This window comes from Kwoniella newhampshirensis, chromosome 12, assembly GCF_039105145.1.
Source record: "Kwoniella newhampshirensis strain CBS 13917 chromosome 12, whole genome shotgun sequence".
NCBI classification, from domain to species: domain Eukaryota; kingdom Fungi; phylum Basidiomycota; class Tremellomycetes; order Tremellales; family Cryptococcaceae; genus Kwoniella; species Kwoniella newhampshirensis.
Window position 1 is genome coordinate 167,438 of NC_089965.1, and position 20,985 is coordinate 188,422.

The 20,985-nt window shown below is 51.1% G+C and overlaps 7 protein-coding genes across 7 annotated transcripts; 3 read left to right on the plus strand and 4 right to left on the minus strand.

Moving 5' to 3' along the window:
• Positions 1-47: 47 nt before the first annotated feature.
• On the plus strand, positions 48-2,432 carry IAR55_005649 (uncharacterized protein; the record flags this gene model as incomplete). Its single annotated transcript, XM_066948740.1, has 16 exons — positions 48-109; positions 166-192; positions 275-442; positions 523-639; positions 731-840; positions 912-1,005; positions 1,101-1,137; positions 1,194-1,365; positions 1,429-1,439; positions 1,492-1,562; positions 1,620-1,670; positions 1,723-2,022; positions 2,075-2,127; positions 2,180-2,237; positions 2,295-2,363; positions 2,426-2,432. The coding sequence occupies 16 exons, from the start codon at positions 48-50 to the stop codon at positions 2,430-2,432; spliced, it is 1,407 nt and encodes a 468-aa protein (XP_066800513.1).
• Positions 2,433-2,492: 60 nt separating this feature from the next.
• IAR55_005650 (uncharacterized protein) lies at positions 2,493-4,460 on the minus strand (the record flags this gene model as incomplete). The annotated part of the gene is made up of 1 exon (XM_066948741.1): positions 2,493-4,460. One exon carries the CDS (start codon positions 4,458-4,460, stop codon positions 2,493-2,495), a length of 1,968 nt encoding a protein of 655 aa, XP_066800514.1.
• A 2,066-nt stretch (positions 4,461-6,526) lies between these two features.
• On the minus strand, positions 6,527-7,959 carry IAR55_005651 (uncharacterized protein; the record flags this gene model as incomplete). The annotated part of the gene is made up of 3 exons (XM_066948742.1): positions 6,527-7,266; positions 7,328-7,547; positions 7,606-7,959. 3 exons carry the CDS (start codon positions 7,957-7,959, stop codon positions 6,527-6,529), a joined length of 1,314 nt encoding a protein of 437 aa, XP_066800515.1.
• A 3,650-nt stretch (positions 7,960-11,609) lies between these two features.
• IAR55_005652 (uncharacterized protein) lies at positions 11,610-12,191 on the plus strand (the record flags this gene model as incomplete). Its single annotated transcript, XM_066948743.1, has 2 exons — positions 11,610-11,792; positions 11,880-12,191. 2 exons carry the CDS (start codon positions 11,610-11,612, stop codon positions 12,189-12,191), a joined length of 495 nt encoding a protein of 164 aa, XP_066800516.1.
• Positions 12,192-13,749: 1,558 nt separating this feature from the next.
• Positions 13,750-14,685, minus strand: IAR55_005653 (uncharacterized protein; the record flags this gene model as incomplete). Its single annotated transcript, XM_066948744.1, has 1 exon — positions 13,750-14,685. One exon carries the CDS (start codon positions 14,683-14,685, stop codon positions 13,750-13,752), a length of 936 nt encoding a protein of 311 aa, XP_066800517.1.
• Positions 14,686-15,265: 580 nt separating this feature from the next.
• Positions 15,266-18,041, minus strand: IAR55_005654 (uncharacterized protein; the record flags this gene model as incomplete). The annotated part of the gene is made up of 12 exons (XM_066948745.1): positions 15,266-15,428; positions 15,489-15,564; positions 15,636-15,807; positions 15,863-15,885; positions 15,939-16,046; positions 16,103-16,775; positions 16,832-17,057; positions 17,113-17,279; positions 17,375-17,457; positions 17,574-17,625; positions 17,709-17,731; positions 17,792-18,041. The coding sequence occupies 12 exons, from the start codon at positions 18,039-18,041 to the stop codon at positions 15,266-15,268; spliced, it is 2,016 nt and encodes a 671-aa protein (XP_066800518.1).
• Positions 18,042-18,433: 392 nt separating this feature from the next.
• Positions 18,434-19,881, plus strand: IAR55_005655 (uncharacterized protein; the record flags this gene model as incomplete). The annotated part of the gene is made up of 4 exons (XM_066948746.1): positions 18,434-18,547; positions 18,638-18,947; positions 19,044-19,627; positions 19,750-19,881. 4 exons carry the CDS (start codon positions 18,434-18,436, stop codon positions 19,879-19,881), a joined length of 1,140 nt encoding a protein of 379 aa, XP_066800519.1.
• Positions 19,882-20,985: the final 1,104 nt, after the last annotated feature.

The following is a 20,985-nucleotide window of genomic DNA, read 5'->3' on the forward strand; positions in this document are numbered from 1 at the left end:
TCTCCACAAGTAACCAACTCATAGTCTCATAGTCCCGATCCCCCATCATGCCGCTGCCACAACTGTTCAAGCTTCCTTATGATCGCGTATCACCTCAGGACAAGGACAGGTGCGGCGTGTGTCGCTACTCGTGTACCCGTGTCGCTGATCCTGTCCATGTTTCAGCTTTGCCTACAAGACCCTCGTCAAGCGGTATGTCAACTCGTTCCCGACTCTACTTATGATACAGAATGGCCCAGGCTGTCCTCTCTATCCCTCAGCTGACAACGTCCAGATGGCCTGTCGTCCTGACCAATGTCGTGTCAACCCTTTCCAACGCGTGTCACCACCTCTCCATGTCTACCTCTTCCCCGGAAACCGAAGCCAAACTCACCGAGGGCAAAGCGATCATCGCCAGGATCTCGGAGATGAAATACGAGATGAGCCATAATGCTATCCTGTCGTGAGTTCTGTATCTCGCAACCTGTTCCATGGCGTGAAGGACGTTCAAACTGACCTGAGTCCATTTTCGCGCTAAATCAGACCTATTCCAGAAGACGGGGACGATAATGTCAGTTGCTATAATGACGAATTGGCGACTTTCTCAGAAGACGAACGGCGATGGAGCACTATGAACTGGTTGTTTGCAGAATGTTACGTGTGAGTCGAGCTTGTCGAAAGCCTTACTTGTCCTGAGGTGAGGCGAAATCAGTCGTACAACGTTTACTGACCGACAGGAGGGGATCAATAGGTATCGTCGATTGAGGAGCTACTTCGCTTCCACGATGCATTGGAAAGAGTATGATCCGTTCTTCGAGCAGAAGGCCGAGACGTACAAGTCCAGTTCCGGAGCTATTGTCCGTGAGTGAAGATCGACTGATGTCGTTTGTACAATGTCAACTCCGATACAACATTGATGTTCTACCTTGCAGACTTGGCCAAGGCTCTGAATACCGCTCTCAGTGAGAAGGAAGATTTACGGAAAGAATGGGAGCCGAAAGGTTCGGCGCTGGAGGTAGCTTTCCTGTGAGTCGATACGACTGAGTGTCTATCATCTCGTCGCCGCCGCCGAGGCTGTGATCGGAATGGACAGACGAGAATGCTGATCCGTCACAAAACAGAGAAATGATCCAAGCGGATCTCTGGGGCAACGCGACCGTACGTCAAATCATGCCCATAACCAACACAACGTCCAATGTCAATCTCTGCTGCAGGACCTCTCGCTTCTCATCGACCTCAAATACGAGGATCTCCAAAAACTCCAAGCTGTAGGAGCTGCCGCTCAAGCAGAACAGGCCAAATTCATTCTTCGTGACGATATGAGCAACGCGTGGGAGCATTTGAAGACTGTCAAGGATGGAAGGGTGGACATAGTGCTGGATAACGGTGAGTGTGGTCTCAGAATTCATTGTGTTTTGTTCGCAGATAGGCTGACTCTTCGATGTGTAGCTGGTTTCGAAGTGAGTCTCGCCCTTCGTTTCACGCATTTCTAGTCTCTTACACCTTTTGTAGCTTTACACCGACCTTATCCTGGCCGATTTCCTGGTATCGTGCACGCCGTCTGTCGGCGAGGTAGTCTTCCAGTGAGCACGCTTGATGTGTCCGTCCACTCGGATTAGACTACCACTACCTACACCTAGTCCCAAGGCGATCCCGTGGTTCGTCAGCGATGTTCTTCCATACGATTTTACGTGAGTTGCCGAAATCCGTCTTATATCGATCATCATTGAGACCGTAAAACAGCTGGGCAATCGACTCTCTCCTAGATACCACCTTCTTCGCAGAACACGCTTCCACTCCACTGACCAAGGAAGATACCGAGAATCTCGTAACACTTGCTCAACGGTGGAAGTCTCATGTCTCCTCGGGCAAATTCCGTCTGTCCGTGCCCCTTGATACGAAGATTGGCGCAAAAACTGCTCTAGGAGGGTTCTGGACCACTCAATATGCTTATCAGGACCTACCGGCCGCCGCCCCAGAAGTTTTGGAGGAATTGCAGAGATCTGATTTGGTGATCTTCAAGGGTGATCTGAACTATCGCAAGTGAGTGACCTCTGCAGTGGATATAGTGCACTCCTGATAGTCCGAATACAAGGCTGCTGGGAGATGCCTGGTGGCCTACCACGACGCCTTTCGAGGAGTCTTTAGGTGAGCAATTCTCTTTACGGGATGTGCGCTCCCGCTGACCACATGTATACAGGTCCTTTGGCTGGAAAGATCACCTTGCTGAGCTTGAGAACAAACAAGGCAGATACAATGTGAGTGCGAATGCACCACTTGGCGAGGTTCGATGAAAGCAATTGACGGTCGGATAGCGCTGGACTCGACGAAGGCATCGCCGAGAGATTAGACAAAGAAGCGCCCGATTGGCGAGTTTCTGGAAAGTGAGTGACTTAAGCACTGCGTTGCTGATGATCAGATACGCCGTGGTATCATTCTCCAAAAGACGATAGATAGATCTTAGCACGAGGAGCATGGTGGCATGCATGATGTATTTGAGATTATTCGCCCTGTTACTCTTCCGTTGCTTGCTCTCCATTTGTCACCTTGTCAAACAACGCTCCGCCCAGTTGTGAACCCCCTACTCTACTTTTTCTAGGCGTGAACATATCTTTTGGGGAACTCGGTGGTGATCGATTATATCCTGATTTAGGCGACGGCCAAGCTGGAGGTGCTTTTCTTCTCGACGACGACGGAGTGATTGGTGATCCTGTGACGAATGTGCCGTCCGTCTGTGATGGTGGTGGTGGTGGTGTACTGGGTCGTAGGGATGAATTGGTTCTTGGCGAACTGACTTGAGTTTTCCTCGCTCTCGTTGGGGTGGCATGTATATCCATGGGGAAACTGATGAAGACCAATTTACCCGTAGGTTGATCCAATGCCAAACTGAGATTGATGGAACTTGCACTGGAAGGAGCTTGAGCCGTGCTTGATTCCGTTGAAAGTGGAAGTGGACTTGAAGGACCTCCTGTCATCCCTTGAATGAGAGAGCTCCTCGAGGCACGTTTCCGAATGACCACTTTCCATTCTAATTCATCTTTATCCGATCGATTATCCACACAAAGAACACACACTTCGTATCGGTCCCCTGATCTTCCGTTGGAAGATGATCGCGAAGGGGAAGCATGACCCAAAAGCGATCTTCGCCGGGTGGGATTCAGACCTATCTCACCGTCGGACGACGGCGGATCTGTATCGGAATTGGTGGAGGAGAATGAGCTGGTACGTTGTCGGATCCGAGTAGGAGTCATCGCTGATCGTATTCGAGGCGATTCGTCGAGCGATTTACGCACACTTCGTGTTGGTGTATCAGGGAGAGGAGGAGAGATGGTGCTGATGACTGTAGCTGCGGAAGGATTGAGGGAGGAGAAAGACGATTTTCGTCGAAGTCGATTTCCACTACCAGAGGGTTTACGTTTCAGCCATTCTGCCGTGACGGATGGTCGACGAGCGAGCGCGGAGCCGGTTTCAACGCTGTCGACATCAGGTGCTGGTGATGGCGAAGGTGACGAAGCATCGCCCCCTCCAGATGAGCCAGAAGCAGGTGAGGGCCGTCTCCTGTCTGAGCCATCCCCGCCTACTGCGGAAAGCGTTTGCAGCATGCTCGTGGAAGGCGGCGTCATCGGTCTATCTCGATCTTGGGATGAGGTCGCTAATTGATGTTGATCTGGACTCGAGACAGCTTTGGGAGAGCGGGGCATTGGTCGTCTAGGGGGTGATAAAGCCGTAGGGTAGATCTGAGACGCCCTGGAAGATCCAACAGCAGAATCGGGAGGAGTAGGTGGACGATAGAGTGTGTATCCTTGATCTTCTACGGATCTCCCAAATACTCCTAATCCACTACTTCCGCCTATGCCTCCATCCAAGACTTTCATCCCACCCGACGACGACGACGACGACGATCCTTTCCCACCCATACCCAATCCCGCGAAACCCGTCAGCACCTCTCCCTCTCTGCCCTCGCCAGAAGGGATGATGACAACAGCTTCATCCCCTTCTGTCAGTCGACGATCGTATACCCATGCCGAGCGCTTCGATGCCGAGGAGGAATGCTGTTCCCCGGTTGCTGTCGGCTTCGGTCGACGACTGTCACTCTCCCTCCTCGGATAGGTGAAGAATTTATCCCTCTCCTCCACTGCATTACCATTCGTGGATCTGGGTGATGTCGGTGGCAGAGGATGTTGCTGGTGTTCGAAGAACGAAGCAGTACTGCTCCCGGTAGCAGGCGCTGACGCGGGATACTCGATCTCGTTCTGCGATCGTGACTGTGATTGAGCTTGCGCTTCTGCGGTTTTCGCCGATACACTGGGTTTACGTCGGAGAAGACGAGATGGATGATACTTGGATGTCTGTTGAGGAGAATCGATGGACGAGGTGGATGGCGTGGGGTTCAGAGGCGGTGGTGGAGGTGGGGATGGAGACGGAGGTGCTTGACTCTGGGATTTATCTTTGTCAGACCTTAGGAATGGTATCTGAGGCATTATGCGAGGACATGGGTTATTGAATCATGACGATGGAATGTTGATGTCAACAAATGGTAGCAACAACAACAAAGGGTTCAAGCGTTGATTGTGCGGTACAACGAGCCTGTGGAGATCTCCATCCAACACGAATAAGTTATAGAAATGACGTCCCACAAAACAAACCAACCGCAAAAGGCACATGAATGCCATCACCCAGGAATCTGAGATCTGTTTTCTCTTCATCGCGTTATTCTTTCGCCACTCGTTGACGGTTCAGAGACGCGTCTTGCTGTAACTAGTTGTGTGAATCTGTCGAGGCAAAAAACATGAGATACTCAGGGTCGAACGCGTTCCGCTTTCCAGGAAATCTCCGACTGGACGCGAAACATCTCCTTTGGGTAAATATCCGGATAAAAAAACAAAACATCGACACCGGTCACCCTGCTTGATCCTTTGATTTCCAATGTTTCGATCCCAATAAAATGACTCACAGTGCCACCTCGGATGGATTTGATTTTCTGGACGGTTGGGATCCCGTGACTTTTCCCCGCACATTATCGTCATGCGCTGTTAGATCCGTTTTGTCAAAGGTACTCCCGTATTATGGGAATACGAGTTCCAAATCTCCACACCCAGTCAAGTTCCTCCTGATTTACTTGGAGTGGTAGGATCGTCATGACGAAAGCAAGAGCACGTCGAATCCTCGTTCGTACGTCTCGACAGGAAAGACTTGGACGAGCATAGACCGGGGGCTGGTCCTTCGATCCCACGATCCCACGATCCCAGCTCCGAGAACACCCACCCTGGTTGTGTGGCTTGGCTCTCGGTTCAGAGCGGGAGAGCGGGATGATGTAGTCCTGACCATACAAAGAAAGATGTGAATTTGGAGCACGACACGTAACATCATTCCCCCCAAGCCAAAGTACATAAGCATGTATAAAGTGAGAAAGAACCATAGATTGCGTCTACGTACTAGCTGTATGGGCGGGAGGACGTATGTATGCCTATGTAAAAAAAAAATGGTGTGGCACAGTTCGGTATCGAAACAAGTAGATCGGTTCCACATGAGTGACAAGTCAAATCCCATGAGTAAGGGGGATAGTCAAAGGAATCTTATCTCGATCTGGGTTGTAGAGTACTCGTACCGTAGTAACAAGATGAATCTGATAAGATGAGAAAAACCTTCGTGAGGATTATTGTAAAACCCGTAGAAACGCCGCTTACTCCCTTCTCCACCATAAAGCGTTCCGAAAGATTTACTAGATACGGGTGGACTGAGTATCTGATCAGCGGCTAGATGGATGAGACTGATGCGGATACATTACTGGTCGTTCCTTTCCTTTCAGAAGAGGAACAAGGGCCACGGCACCGAGAGAGACAGAGTCAGAGTCAAGCGGTCCCGTGACTTGTAGATTACATTTTGAGTTGGGAGGAGCTCAAGGAATGGAATGGAATGATGATTGCGGGTACGACGACGTTCCGTCGATGAAAGGGAGAAAAAAGTCGACGAAATGACCCGTGATGATGACTTCCTCTCTGAGCGTGACTCATTCGACTTACGTTGGTGTCGCTGAGGAATCACCAAGTCTGGAAAACACCCCTAACACCACTTGGCACGCGTGACACCGCTTGGCAGGCCATAGGAACGGAATCAGACGGTCAAACACATCAATTCAGAGATGTGAATCGAGTCTCGCCGAGAGGACAAGTAGTGCCGTGCCAAGCGACTAGGCCGCATCGGCTCAGCTTTCCCAGTCAAGGGATAACGGACGAGTCCGCAGAATCGCCGAACTGGGGCTCCAGCGAGGTACATTTGACAATCCTTATGCATTGGTTTGGCAGTGCAGTTCCGGTCCGTTGCTATGATACTAATAGTACAATATCCTTCTATCCAGGGAAGACATCCCAAACCTCTCGATCCATAAAGATGATCCGAAAGATGATATGACAAGATAATAATAGTATTGAATATGTAGATATATATAGATGTCAAGATGATGTGGCTACGATGCGTAATGCTAGATTGATGTGTGATGAGATGCGAATGTAACCAGAAACGAAAGCGAAAGGTGATTTGGGGGCAATCAGATTGCTCGAAGGAAGAAAGGACTAGTCGTGGCGGACGACGAGATGATGTCCGGTGATGCAGGGTTCAGTCGGATCGCCGGGTTCGGCTTCAACAAAGATGACGGATGACGGTCCTTCGATTGGTCCTCGAAGTAGAATGAATGAGCACATTCACGAAGTTGCAAGCATCCTTCGGGGATCAAGTGTGGAGTGGGTGGTAGCGATTCTCCATTTGAGGAAGAACTCCGGGATCGCTGAGTTGGTGGTGAGGGTGAATCGGAGTCGGCGCGTAATGAAGGTGTCTCCGCATCGTCATAGACGAACATCGTTTCCTCCTCGAGCCGTTGCTCTGGCACCTCTTGCACTGGCATCAACGCATCGACGCACTCGTACTGAGGCGTAGGGGCGGTCGAGGTTTGTTGAGCAGCGAAGTGGGCATATCGAAGCTCCTCCTCGTCCATGGTGAAAGTCTCGACCTCCAGGATGAGTTTGCGCAGGTCCGCGAGTGGGATGCGCTCGGCCGGGTTGATGGTGAATATCTGTTCGAGAACGAACAAACACTGCGATGAGATGGGAAGGATGCGTCGGAGGAAATTAGGGTCGGCGAGGAAGGAGTTGAAAGACTCGTCGGAAGGTGAAGCGATTCGCCATGGATTTCGACCGCAACAAAGATTGACGAGGATGACACCAAGGGACCAGATGTCACCTGACCGTGTGGGATAGGAACTATTCTCGGGGAACCAGTCGCCGAGACATTCTAAAAAATCGTCAGCATGAAAGCACGATGAATCGTCAAGGACTTCTGACGCATCACTCACCAGGTGCAATGTAGAAGGTAGAACCACAGCCGAACTCGCTCGACTCTTGTTCAGACGTCGCCAAGCCGAAGTCACAAATACGAACTCTTGTCCCATCTTGAGAACAGACAATGTTTTCTGGCTTGATGTCACGGTGACTTATGCCAAGCGAGTGAAGCCAAGCCACTCCGTCCAACAATTGAAGGAAGACATCGCGTATGAGTTCGTCGTCACCGACATACTGTGCATGAAAGTCAGCGTCATGCACATGCCCGCAATGAACATGCGCGCTGACTCACCCGTTGTCTATCCGTGATCATGGCGAACAAGTCACCCTCTTCTCCATACTCCATGACAACGTAGATATACTCGCCCTCCTCTAATATCCGATCCATGGAGATGATGCTAGGATGAGCCGAAGCGAGTCGATGCAGGGCGATCTCGCGTCTTTGAAAATGCCTTTGACGAGTGTCGAGACCATGTCGCCGAAGACACTTGACTGCACGGTAGACAGGTTCTCCGTATTTATGATCGATGGCGAGGTACACAACACCATAAGCTCCTGTACCAATCACCGAGACGAGTTCGAGGAAGCCTTGGTCGATGAATCTTGGTGACCCGCCAGCGGGATGAGATGAGCTAGAGGCGTCCATAATAGATTGATGTAGATTAGTTTAAGATGGTAGGCAGATGTCGGATAGATTATAGCTCAGTTGCGTATCGTTACTTGTCGTTGGCGGCGGAAGTGTGATTCGAGTATGATGCGGGTGAGTGGTCGAGCAGTCCAATGACGACGGGTCCAGGGGGAGATAGTTTCGTTCGTGTCGAGAAGGATGACTAAGAGCCCGAGCGAGATTGATGTAACAATTTTCTATACACAGCAAACAACTGGAGGTGGAAGAGACAGAACGATGAGGTGGATGAAAGTGGAAGGTGACAGAAAAGGCGGTGGGTGACTATATGTTTCTTTCTGACAGCACCGTACTGTGATAACAAGCTGCCAACGCCCCTCAGGGTTTGCAAAAAGAGACATTGGTGAGAAGCGGGGGGAAGGGGAAAGGGGAAAAGGTGAGAGAGAACAGGTACGACGAGCAGAGTGGAGGGGGAAGGAGTGTACGTTGAAAAGGGAATAGGAAAAAGGAAAGGAAGGAAAAAGAAAAGGAAAAAAAAAGGCTACGTACGAAAAGCAGGATCCAAGCACTCAACCTTGTATTTAGACTGCGAGTTGCGTAATCATATACCTGTGTCCATGGGTAGAGAGGTATCGACTGGCAACCCCTGACCCCCCCATGGTTCTGTTTCGACCGAACAAGGATAACGGGATGACGACTCTTCTGTTCGCTGTGTTCCTGAAAGCGCGATGTCATAAGAGAGAGCAAGGACGAACGAAACGCGAGGAACGTACCTCAGGGTCGGACAACGTGTCCTAGCTTCTGGGGGAGAAGAAAAGGGAACTCCGATGTGTGCCACGCTCTGTCCCGTTCATTCTTTGCGAATCGAAGCATCCAGGGTGCGGACACCCTTGCGGGATGATACATCACCGAGAACGAGTCTCATTCAGTTTCATGATCTCTGGCTACTTTTCGCTCGTTTCGTACGTACCGCGGGGCCAATGACGGTATTTTGCCTCCCCTGCACCCTTTTGCAATCTCTGCAATTTAGCCCGCTCTTGGGACTTAATAGTCTATCACGCCCCCCTCATGCTAGCGTCGTTTTTGACCCTTGAACATGATTCAGGTGAGGTGGAGAAACACAGACAAAACAATCCACGACACCACCGAAAACACGACATACGCTTTTCGACTCGTTCCAACATCTTGCGCAACGCACCCGTTGTCATAATGAATGCAATTCGATCTGATCGTCCGTCTGCGCCTTCTTCATTTCAACTAATGTCCTGCCCGTATGTCGTTATCGATACCCATTACATACTACCATGGTCGGAGTGCGACAGATCCCCAGACAGACAGAATGAATAAATACATAAAAAGCTATGGATGTAACTCCCTCGGATTAGATTCCGCCCGCAAAGAACATGCAGAACTCAAACATGACCGGAAACGACGTGTACTCTAACCCTCAATCCAAACATCGGTACCTTTTGCATCTCGACGACGGGACTGCACGCTTCTTATAGCTTTCCGAGGCACGCTTACGTGAGATTACAGATCTACGTGGCTGATCACCGCTGCTGCTGCTGTTCTGTTGAAATGCTTTTCGCAGAAGTGGTGACGGCATGGATGGGTGGAAAAGGTTCCGATCAAAATGTCAGAGTGACATGAGAGGAAGATCATTGGGCCGGGAAGCCGGGGGATCTACCATTCTGGTAGTTGGTAATATTGTTGCGTTATTTTCCCTTTGACGATCCACATAAACCAACGCCTCTCTACGGCATTTTCGTCGACCATTGGTGCGACAATGGTGGACAAGGCGTTCCAATGGAATTCTCTCGCGCCTCGTCCGACCATGGGCTTCGTCTGTCGGACCAATGCGTCGTCGCAGCGATGGATGGCGGCCCCCGACGCAGGTACTGCTTGTTTTATGGCACAAGGAACCTATTTCTGGTCTCAATCTCCTACAAACGCAAACTTTGCGCCACGGCACTGCACTGACTCGACTATACCACGACTGCCGCTGCCGCACTTCGATCGAATGGGTCGTACGAAGTCCGACTAGAAGTCGTAATTATTCCAGTCTGTCGATTCCTCGTGGTGTACGACGCTTGCTACCTTTGGGGTTTCTTTGGGTATCCAGCAATAGTCCCGGTTTCGTCCTGAGACACTGGTGGAGGCGTGTCGTGTCCTGCCTGCTTATAGCGCCACCTGCTTCCGCTTGAAGCAGCATGCGTATCGTCTTACCTCCGACGCTCGATGCTCGTTGTCAGGCCGTTCATCACCACTACCTGTCACTCATCAACGGATCCACAACGTGGCGCCGAGGTCTGTGTAAAGTCACTCGACGCGACATCGAAGGTTTCCGTTGCGTTTGTCGTTGGATCCGCCACAAGTTTTCGGTGCCGAAGCGCCAGCTGCGCCGCCCAATACCAGATGAGTGATCAGTTAGTGATAACAGGCGATCACGAGAGCGACCAGAAAAAGTGGAGACGACGGTATCAGGTATCATCGAGCCCGTTAGGCTTCATTATTGTTACTATCGTTACCAAACGAGATTCATTGAATTAAATCTTATCTGTCTGTAGTGCGTATGGTCACTCTCTGATCGCAAAGCAAATGACAATCACAACTCTAAACTGTTGTTCTTATCTACGCAGACCGATCGACCCCAAGGTGCCCCAACGCTGATGTCCTGTAGCTGCGTTGACCAGGTGAGGAGGTCAGATGATCAATTGTCCATATGCCGTATCTGTACATCAGAGAAATACGTATGAACCGAAACACAAAAACTGTCCGGAAGACAAGTCGTCCCTCGAGATGTTCTCGTACTCGCACTGAATGATACTATCCTCACGATGTCCGGTCCGTAGGTCTGACTTGAGCCGAGCTATCAGCGCAGATCTCGAATCTAAAGACCTTCCTGAGACTGACTGACTGGGTGGGATTGATCACATCCAGATCGGAAGTGAACCCAAATGCCATACTACGATCTCGGTCAGATCACGAGCGCCCGAGGTGCCTCGTTTGCCTCGCCTCGCGTATTGCATACAGTACCTGACTCTCACGATGCCACATCCGCTCACGAGACCGGAACATCAGATCTGGCGAGGGGTGTGGCACGGTCTCGTACTCTGCACCGACAGGAAGTAAGATCGAGATGTGAAAGCGTCGCAGGACGTACAAGACTCGACTGTAGGAGTCGCCAATTGGCGTTCGAGGTTCATCCCCCGTAGCTTTGAACTAGGCGAATGTAAAGCATTGCGATCGATAACAAACGTGGAAGGTAGATTGTGTCCGCCTGCGCTAGTGTGGCCAGGCCGTTCGTCTGCATTGTGTTGTCGTATATCTAACTACGCAACATACCTGGAACTAGGAGCGGACAGCGGCCACCGGCTTCACTTTACAGACAAGAAAGCCACAAAAAGTCCATCATGACTCCTCTGCCTAATAATTCGAATAATTTTCACGCGGTCAGAAACTCTCAATTCAACTTGAAAGATTCAAATAACATGCATTCAAATCGTCCGGCATATCTCAAAAGTGTCAGTTTGAATGGTTCAATTGCCAGAGAGCAGCTTTCCCCATGCAGTAATATGAAGTCTGAACGTGTACAGCTCCACATATATGCCCTTGAACGCTCTTCCCATGTTCCGCTCCCATCTCAATCTTATGCCGCAGACTCATCCATCATGTCGCAGCCCTTCTCCTCTACACGACCATTGACCCCTACTCAGCCGCCGTTTCAGTTGTCTCTCGGCCCTTCTCCAAAAGTCAGGAAGCCCAGGCAGCCGAAAAACCCTAATGCAGCGCAGCAAGATGGTCAATCTGAGCCGCAGACCTCTTTCTCGGAGGAGAGTGACACTGTCATTCCGGTGAGCCTTCTCGCTCCTGAAGGAGGAATCACCGGGTGAGATGGCAAGTATCGAGTCCCGCCGCTGACGAGTACGATCCCTGAGTAGGAGCACAAGAAGTACCCCAAGCGTCGCAGTGAACCTTGGAAGCTGTACGATTTGATGGCGGAGACGTTGCCAGGAAACAGAGCTACTGGCGCAGCCGTCTTCGTTCCAGGCCAGAACACAGCCTCTGGTAGGACAGGCGACAAGCATGGTCTTGACGACGATGAGGCTTCCATGTACGGGTTGGACCGGTCTATCCGAAATGTGCGAGCGCTTTGCCGCATTGTTTTCCCGCCTAAGACTGACTCGCCTTCATGTCACAGAAACCGGGCTCCACTGATGTCATCACCACCCGCCTCCATTCCTCGCCTGTGACACACTTCAGTGGCCGACCGTCTCCTCTGCAAGCCACCTCCACCTCGGCTCGATCGCGATCTGCACGTCGAGCTAGAGCCTCGTCAAACCTTTCAGCACGCCCGAGTCTCCAAGACGAGCTGCAGCAGGCCGTAGGAGTTTTTTGTCTCCGCTTGGAACCACAGCAAGGCTTCGGCCCCTATCCCAGAATCACCTCAACTACAGCGCATCAAAACGGCCCGACGATATCTCGAGCATGCAGCCTTCCTTGGATTTGACGACCAGATATATCTCCTGACGCGCTGCATCCAAGACGGTCGTGTGCTGGACATTGTTTACTTGGCGGCGGATGATCCCGATTCAAGACTGATGCGAGCGATGATTGAAGGGCTGCTCAAAGAACGAGGAGGTCGGTCATGGACTCGATCGGCGTCACCGGGAAGGCACAACCACTAATGACATGAGTGATGTGACCAGATGCCTACTGTACGTCGCTCTCCTTGCACGCGCTCGGGCAGCTTGCTCCATTTGATAAGAAGTCCACATGTGGGAAGCCAGCTGATCCCGTTATGCTTCGGCGTCAGCCGTCTCGGCTTGTGGGATGGGCAATGCGCCGCGAGCGAGGCGGAGCATCTGGCTCTCCATCGCCCTCGTCCAAGTTTGCGTCTATCTCTTCCTCACCTGTTCATTCCTCACCACCTAGTCGAGTGCCCAGTTCGGGCATCATGTCCTCGAGAAGATCATGCAAATTGCAACATGCTAGAATTATCCTTGCCTGGGCGGTCTCGGAGTATGTTATTCCGATGCTAAACGTTGCCCACTGGGCTTTCATGATACCAAACATGCATTCGATGACGTTGCGAAGACGAGCGTGACGGAGACTGTAAAGTTCCTTCGGATTTGGCGGCCTGCACAGAGGTTTCTACCGTACTTCGAATACTGTCCAGAAATGCATAAGTTATGACCTACGCTTGTCTGCCAGGTCCCCACTCTTGCAGATGATTACGGGTGGCCCGATATGGTGTGAGAAGCATTTTGCAAATCGGGCAACCTGCATCACGATCGGTCAGAAATATTTAGATGAACTCGCTGGTATTGGTGGAGGGTTGGCTTCACGACAGTGAAGGTGGAACGAAAAATCGTAGAAAGCAGACGATTGATCAGGTGGATTATGAACTGAAGGAAGCATCTAAGTTATGCTCCTTTTGGCCATGGCTCGACGCCTTCCAGCGCTCCTTTTACGTCTTCTCGCCTTGAAAGAATACCTGGCCCCCCTGATGTCCTCTCAGCCCACCTGTAACGATTCAATCTCATGCCTCTCTTCGCCTCCTGGTCCCGCTGAAAGGTAGTGCCACCACACAGCATTGGGCACCATGTGCATGTGCATCTCAAAGGCTAAGATATACGCAATGTCGACCGCACTTCCCTGGCCACGCCCAAATATACTGTACAAAGAAGTATACCAATTCCAGCCCAGGCCATGACCTGACGACCGTTTACACACCGAACTCCCATTAATTGCTAGGGCCTACCCGAAACCTTTGTCGTCGTCTCCATGACGGCCAAGCGAGCTCTCGGATCACTCTTGCGCACCTTCTGGAGTGGGATGGTCGCTCCTCCGCGATACAAGTGTCGATACAGAGCGTACTCCTTCGAGCATGGACGCCAATTCGGGAAACAGCCTCGAATCGATAGACACGACAGACCATTTTGGAGTGGATGGTGGGTAACCGATGCATTGCTCTCTTTCGTCAGTCCAAGCGTGGATTCTCTGCCGTAACAACTCTTCTACATGTTCTTTGTCATAAGGCTGGCCCTCGAACGTCGCCCAGCATTCTTCCAGCAACGCCTCACCCTGCCTTGGCGGACACGGTTGCCGGGGCGAGTAGGACCCTTGCTTTCCCGTGCAATAGCCCATACTCGTCACGGTCTGGGCCGCAAAGGGCTTTGCCCACTCGCTCGAGGGCGTTTGCGTCCCCAATACAAGCGTGTCATCTTGTCCCGCTCTTGCAGAGCGGATATCCATAGCTGCATCGAAAGCTTCGGAAGAGACTTGGTGGACCGAGATACCGCTCTGTCTATCTTGTACGTCTTTGATCACTTCGGCGATTGACCACCCCGCTTTCACTCTCCTATGGATATTGCCGTTCACTAGAACCGCATTGATAAATGAGAATTCCTTGTGCGTCGGAATGACCATTGCTTGATCCACGTGCGATCGGAAGGAGGCCCTTGAGTCTACCTTTCTCTGGAAGAGAACGCCCCGATGAGTGGACCTTTGATCAGAGTCATCTTCAGGACGCGTGACAGACCCGGTCGAGGGCTCGGTGGCAAAGGCCATCAAAGATGCGGTGGACGGCTGACCACTGTCAAGGTTGCCGCCCGCCAGATACCCTTGGGAGCCCTCCTCGGTCTGCTGATATTCCGGGGGAGGCTCCCAAGAAGCAATGGACAGGTTATCAAAAGGGCTTTGCAGGGTATCGGCAGAAGACGAAGCAGGTTTGGCTTTGCCCATGATGATACGTCTAATTTTTGTACAAGTCATTGCTGGAAATGCGGCTTGTTTGACTTGAACGAAATCGAACTCATGGGTACCCTTTACCCTTGCATGCAAATCGAGATCGAGATACAATGAATTCTCAGGGGGGTTACTAAAGGTTTCTTATACCTGTTTTGAATACTGTACGAGTACTCCTCCCATATCTCTGCGTCTTCATGGCCGAAAGGAAGATCGAACCCTGATCACCAAGGGATCGTGATTTGAAACATACTTGTCAATACGACAACCTTTCCCTCCTTTGGTGTACGTCACAGGTCAGTCTCCTTGGCCCCAATGCCACCCATCGTGGCAATCTGAGCGTACTGGACTACAGGACTCGTACGGCAAATCACTGCTAGAAACAGGAATGGAGCTGGACGACGGTTGGAGCAGAGAACCTTTGTCAAGTCGTGATATAATGTATCGTCCAGGCATTACATACAATATCAAGGTCCCACCATGCTGACTAGATACACATTCGTCCCGATCGAAAGATCGATCTATAGCCTTCAGATATATTTTAAACTGCCTCCCGTCATGATCATAATACTGTACCCTAGTGCATCGATCCTCCACCAATTTTACCTCCTGCCCTTTCAAATGGTAATGCCAGACTACAACCTGCTGTCAAGCAGAATATTGCTGCGGAAGTAAAGACTGGTAACGAGGGTGAGAACGCTAATAAGAATCCAGCAGAGACCGGGGCTATGATACCAGTACTGGTGTAACGACCTTTATCAGCTCAGTTCGTTCCGTCAGTACTGAGTGGGATGACTCACAATCGACCCAACGCTGCTGAAGTCCCACATGCTGTCCCTCTGATTGATGTCCCAAACGTTTCCGGCGTCATACCATCTGTCAGAACAGAATGTCCACGGTCATCATTCGATGCGCTTGCTGGACATCTGTCCGTAGATCTCACTCACACAAAACCGCATACATCGCCGTAGCTGCTCCTGAGATCACCATCGAGCTGACGACCACAGCCCAGCTGGCATCCACCTTGATGAAGGCGAAAGTGGATAGACCTGTCGCCATCGTACAGATCGCCAGAGACTTGCGTCGCCCGAGTCGGGTTTGGATCATCCATGCTCCGATCTGAGAGGAAGATCAAGGTTGTAGATGCGAAGCTGCCAACGCAATTGAGACTCACGATCGACCCGGGACATCCGGCCACTAGACATAGGGATGCTCAGCGACATATCTTGCGGAAGCTCGACACGACTCACAAGAGTACAGCACAAAATCGTTCAGGGCCTCTTTGATGGCCTCATTCCCTTCTCCAGATGCTCGACTTTCAAGAACGGCAGGAAGCCAGACACTGAACATAGTATATGCTACAGCATCCAAGCAATGAGCATAAGGCCGTGGCTTTGTGATTTTCCGGACTCACCAAAGGACATTGAGCCCCATATGATCCACATGAGGATCACCGTCCTCCTCCACTTTGGCACGAACAGCTTGCTCATCTGTTCTCTCCAGCTATCCCACCAGCCTGAAGGCTGACCCTTCCATCCCAGTTCTCCCGCTGTACTATCTGACCTCATCGCACCATTAACCTTGTTCTTCCCTTCTTGCTCGATTCCGACCGTACCAGCATCGAACAATAATCCATTCTCCTCTTCTCGCTGATGTGCGAAGGCCTCGTCAAACCTGTCTTCTTCCTCCTCATCCCGTTCCAATATGCCCGGAGTAGAAGGTGCATAAAACGCAGAACCAGTTCTAATCGGATGTGATCTGGGCGTTCTAGGCGGTCCTTGGCCAATGCCACCATATCGCGTGGTCGAATCGGGAGTGTTCCCTTCCGGGGCCTCGTCCGATAATCTCGGTAAAGGTGATCGCTCGCCACTGGGACTGTGAGACAGTGTCCTGGACTTTGACTCGTTCACCGGTGATCCTTCGGGAACGTGCACGTCTGCGCGTTGGATGTCTATGGTGTGGTCGTTGTAGTCCGCGATATGTTGAAGCACCACAACGGCTTCGTGCTCTCGACCTGTAGATACGAGATATCGAGGAGATTCTTGTAATCTGAACAAGAACCATCGAGCGAAAGCGCAAGCTAGGTTCTAGTCAGACCTATTAGCGTCATTACGCCATGTTGTAGCACTATTCTCATGCTCACGAATAGACCCAAAACAAACATGACCTTCCGCCAGCCGTCGTTCTGTTTTGCCTCGATATCACATCCTTGGTGCGTTCGACAGCTCGACCCGGGGAGGAAGATCAGGCTGACCACGGAGGATAGGACAGCACCAAGTGAGAAGAAAACGGAGAGGAGAGTGAGCAGGTATTGCTTGCTGTGAGGCAGATTTTCGAGAAACAGGGTACCATCGGTTGGCATGGATCCGCTTCAATAGGTCAATCAGCCTACAGTCGATTATGCACTAGGCAGACCTTACTTACCCGACAGCACTTCCCAAACAGAACATCCAGAAACACAACACACCAAAATTCGGACTGAAACTCGCCGCGATACCGAAGACTGCAGTAAGAAAAAGAGTCGAATTGAACGGTAACGCTCGTCCTAGCAAATCGGAGACCACTCCCCAGCCTACTGCACCGACCATCATCTATATTCGAGATACAACATCAGCGCGTCCGCTCAATTGACTGGCTCATCAGGTGGAGGGCAGAACGTGGAAGTGCTGCTTGACATCCGACTCACCCCAGCCATAGTCGATGCAGACAACAGTCCGACGACTTCCGACGACAGGTCGTAATGCACTTGCACTCGGGGAAGGATCACAGCTGGAGAAGTGGTCGAGCATAGATGTAAGCTGGACCCAAGATGCATGTGCAAGGAGGACTCGAGACAGCGAAGCTGTCAAGGCATGTAATGTAGCAGAGATCTATTCCTAGCCTACCTATGCATTGTAGAGCCGAATTGTCACTCATCCAGCCAAAACCGCACAACGCCTGGATACCCGGTCAGCTTATGCACGGAATCTCTGGATGCGTAGCACAAAACTGAAGACTGTAAGGCGTGCAGTAAAGCTTACAAGTAATCGCCAATGATATGCGCCTGTTCAGCAATGCTCAGTCTCTTCTCGTCATGTATCGGCTTTCGACTTGACGAACTCACCGAATCCCAACTTTTCCAACGTCTCTTCCAAGCCTCTTTGCCTCTCCAGCTCAAGGTCAGCACCACCCTGTCTCCCTTCGATGACATCTTCCTCTTCCTCATCTTGCACTTCTTGATCATCGAGACCGAAAACAGAGCCTGCTGCTGATCGGAATGAGGGGATTCGAGCGTGACCACCTCCTGTTTTCTGAGTACGGGGCAGGGAGTAGACATAGGAGCTTTGACGAGACGAGGGTGGTGGAGGGAGCATCGTGTGTGCCCCTCATGAAGTGACGGAGGGAGAGCCTATACTCGGTAGCGGTAGAGAAGAGACGCAATCGTTTGAAGTAGGTCCGAATGACAATTGCAAGGTGTTGTCATTGCAGGTCGAAGTACTACTATTTCAAGCGAAGTCAATGATGATCACGTTTCATGTCAAAAATCCGACGGAACCAAACATCGAGAGCAGCGGCAATCAACGATGAGTTGGACATTGGGACGATGAGACGTTGAGTCTGTCTAGCTGGAATCGAATTGTGCGACGAGGTCTATATCGTACGCGCAAACGTACTCAACACCTCCTCCTCCCCCCTCTTCGCTGCGCTGAGCTACCACTCAGCATAGCAAGATGCCAAAACACCAGATCAAGGTGGCTCTCACAAGATGACAGAGATAGCTTCTCGTTCTTCCTCTCCGGACCGAGCTGTGCCTAAATGTCCCAATGGACTGTTCAACTTCCCCTTAGATTCTGTCATAGTGACAGATCCAGATGAAGAGGTGTGTCCACGACGCTCATGCTGTCTCATGTTCTTGCTTGTCCCGCAGTCTTTCCTGTCATCAGGTCCACTGACACTGACACTGTCACAGATCTTGGAACTGTACATGAACCTAGCTTCCACCTCTCCCGAGATCGGACCTCATCAAACTGATAGTGGTGGCCTGGGATTCCTCGACTCAACATCGTCCACCCTCGACTTATCTCTAGACCTGACACCGGAAACAGGCTCTGGTTCGAGCGAAGCGATATCGGGCAAAACTTCAACTGATGTTCCTATCGGACATGGGCGAAGAGGGAAGAACAAGAACAGCAGAAAAGTCGAAGACAAGAGTGTCGACAGTGTGGAAGTTAGGATACAGCAGGACATAGGGATGCTGAAAGGTCGTGGAGGGGATACTGGTGCGTAGGTCGCTCATGATCGAGTCTAAAGGGTGACCGTCTCGCTGAGATCAAGCGGGCCGTGATGGTGAGGCTGATCGACGTGCTGTGACTCAGGTAGCGTACTCTGGCGAAGCTCTTTACATCTCGCACGACTCATTCTCTCACAACATCATCATCGTCCCCCGCAGTCCCCGACCATCATCAATCCCGAGTTCTTCAAGAAAGCGAATATCCTCGAATTGGGAGCTGGAACAGGTTTACTTGCCATCCTACTCGCGCCTATCTGTGCGAGCTACACAGCGTCTGATCGGATGGAGAACCTCAAATTGGTCAAGCGGAACCTCGAATTGAACGGACTTGGTGCGGCCGGACACACCGTACTTCCAGACGATAGTCTGCACCGGAAAGAAAAGGAAAAGAAAGCGGCGAAGAGCAATGGGGAGACCAGACTGGATGTGAGATTGGAGGAAATCGACTGGATAGCTGTGTCGGAAGAGACGAAACGGCAGCACGGAAGAGGACAGAGTCATCATGCCCATGATGGGGAGGAAGAGTTAGTTTATGATCTGGTTTTGGCAGTGGATTGCATATACAACGAACACCTGGTTCGGCCTCTGGTGGATACTTTGGCAAGATACTGCCCGGTGGGAGGGAAGACCGTGGTCTGGGTGGTCGTGGAATTGAGGAGCGCAGACGTGGTAAGTCACCAGCCGATGTGCGAGACGGAAAAAAGGAACATGCTCTCCCCTGATGTTAACTGGAGCGTCAATGTTTCAAAGACAGGAAACACGAGCTGACTTTCGGACGATCTGCTCATCAGCTCACGACGTTCCTCGAAGCTTGGACGTCAGATCCCAGTGATCCTTGGACCATCGTCCGATTAGGTGAGAAAGGGATGGGTAGATGGGATGGTAAGCGAGCGAGGTGGGTAGGATGGGTTGCATGGCGATGAGCATGGTATGTATAGACTATATGATGATGTGTGGAGTCCTTCTTGGGTCAAATCAGGGTTGTAGCATTTTATGCATGTGGCTGATTTTCTTCAGCTATATGGCTTACATACCGAGTCCAGATCCCGTCGTGCGCTCAAAAGAGGGGCACGCGACTCGCAAGGGAGCGATCCCCTCGCTCTTGCATGTACATCAGTCGCTACAAATTTGCCGGGACTCGCGCATCTGAGACGACTGCGATGGAGATACTAAGCGAGTTCATGCATACAGCGATGGACTGAACATAGAGATACGCGGCCGGAAAGAGGGGTCCTTGTTTGTCGCGTCTCCAGGGTGAAAAAGAAAGAAAAGAGATCAAATAACATCTATGTCGTAAAAAAGGTTCACTCGTCAGGGATGTGTCGTGTAAAGTCACTCGCAGTGTTGATTTGTTTGTCGCAACCATCTGTCACCCGTTTCATCATCCATCGCAGCATCATCACTGTTGGTGGGTATTGTCGTCGATCATCACACTACCACTGTCCTCGCGACGTTCAGCTACGGTTATCCAGCGATCACACACACTCTTTTTCTTCTTCTTCTTCTATAGATACACTCAAGCATTCTATCAATCATCGCGAAACACGCGAATACCATCTCATAACACGCGCTCGGCACCTCGACTACCGTGACCACATTGCCACCACACAGCTCCCACCGACTTGAAGAGATACTACTGCGCCTGTCATCGATATCTGGTATAGTCCAGCGTAATTGAGAGATAAGGAGGAAGCATCACAGCCAGCCCCAGACCAGATCTTTCGACGACGCGCCTCTCACTGGTCGTAACTACGTCAGTCAACAACAACAACAACAACAACAACAACAACAACACAACTCCATACATTCCCTTCCCGTCATTTCTTGCTCTCGAAAACAACAACATCAACAACAACAGCACTTTCACCCCGCTGCTTCCTTTGACTAGAGCGACTCACGACTGCTCTCTCGCTCCTTTCAATTTTTCATCCCTCGGAAAAAAAAGGTGTCCTTTGACCGATACCAGGGCATTGAACGTGAGTGCTGTCCACGATTCGCACCTCCCTCAACCGTCACATCATATCACA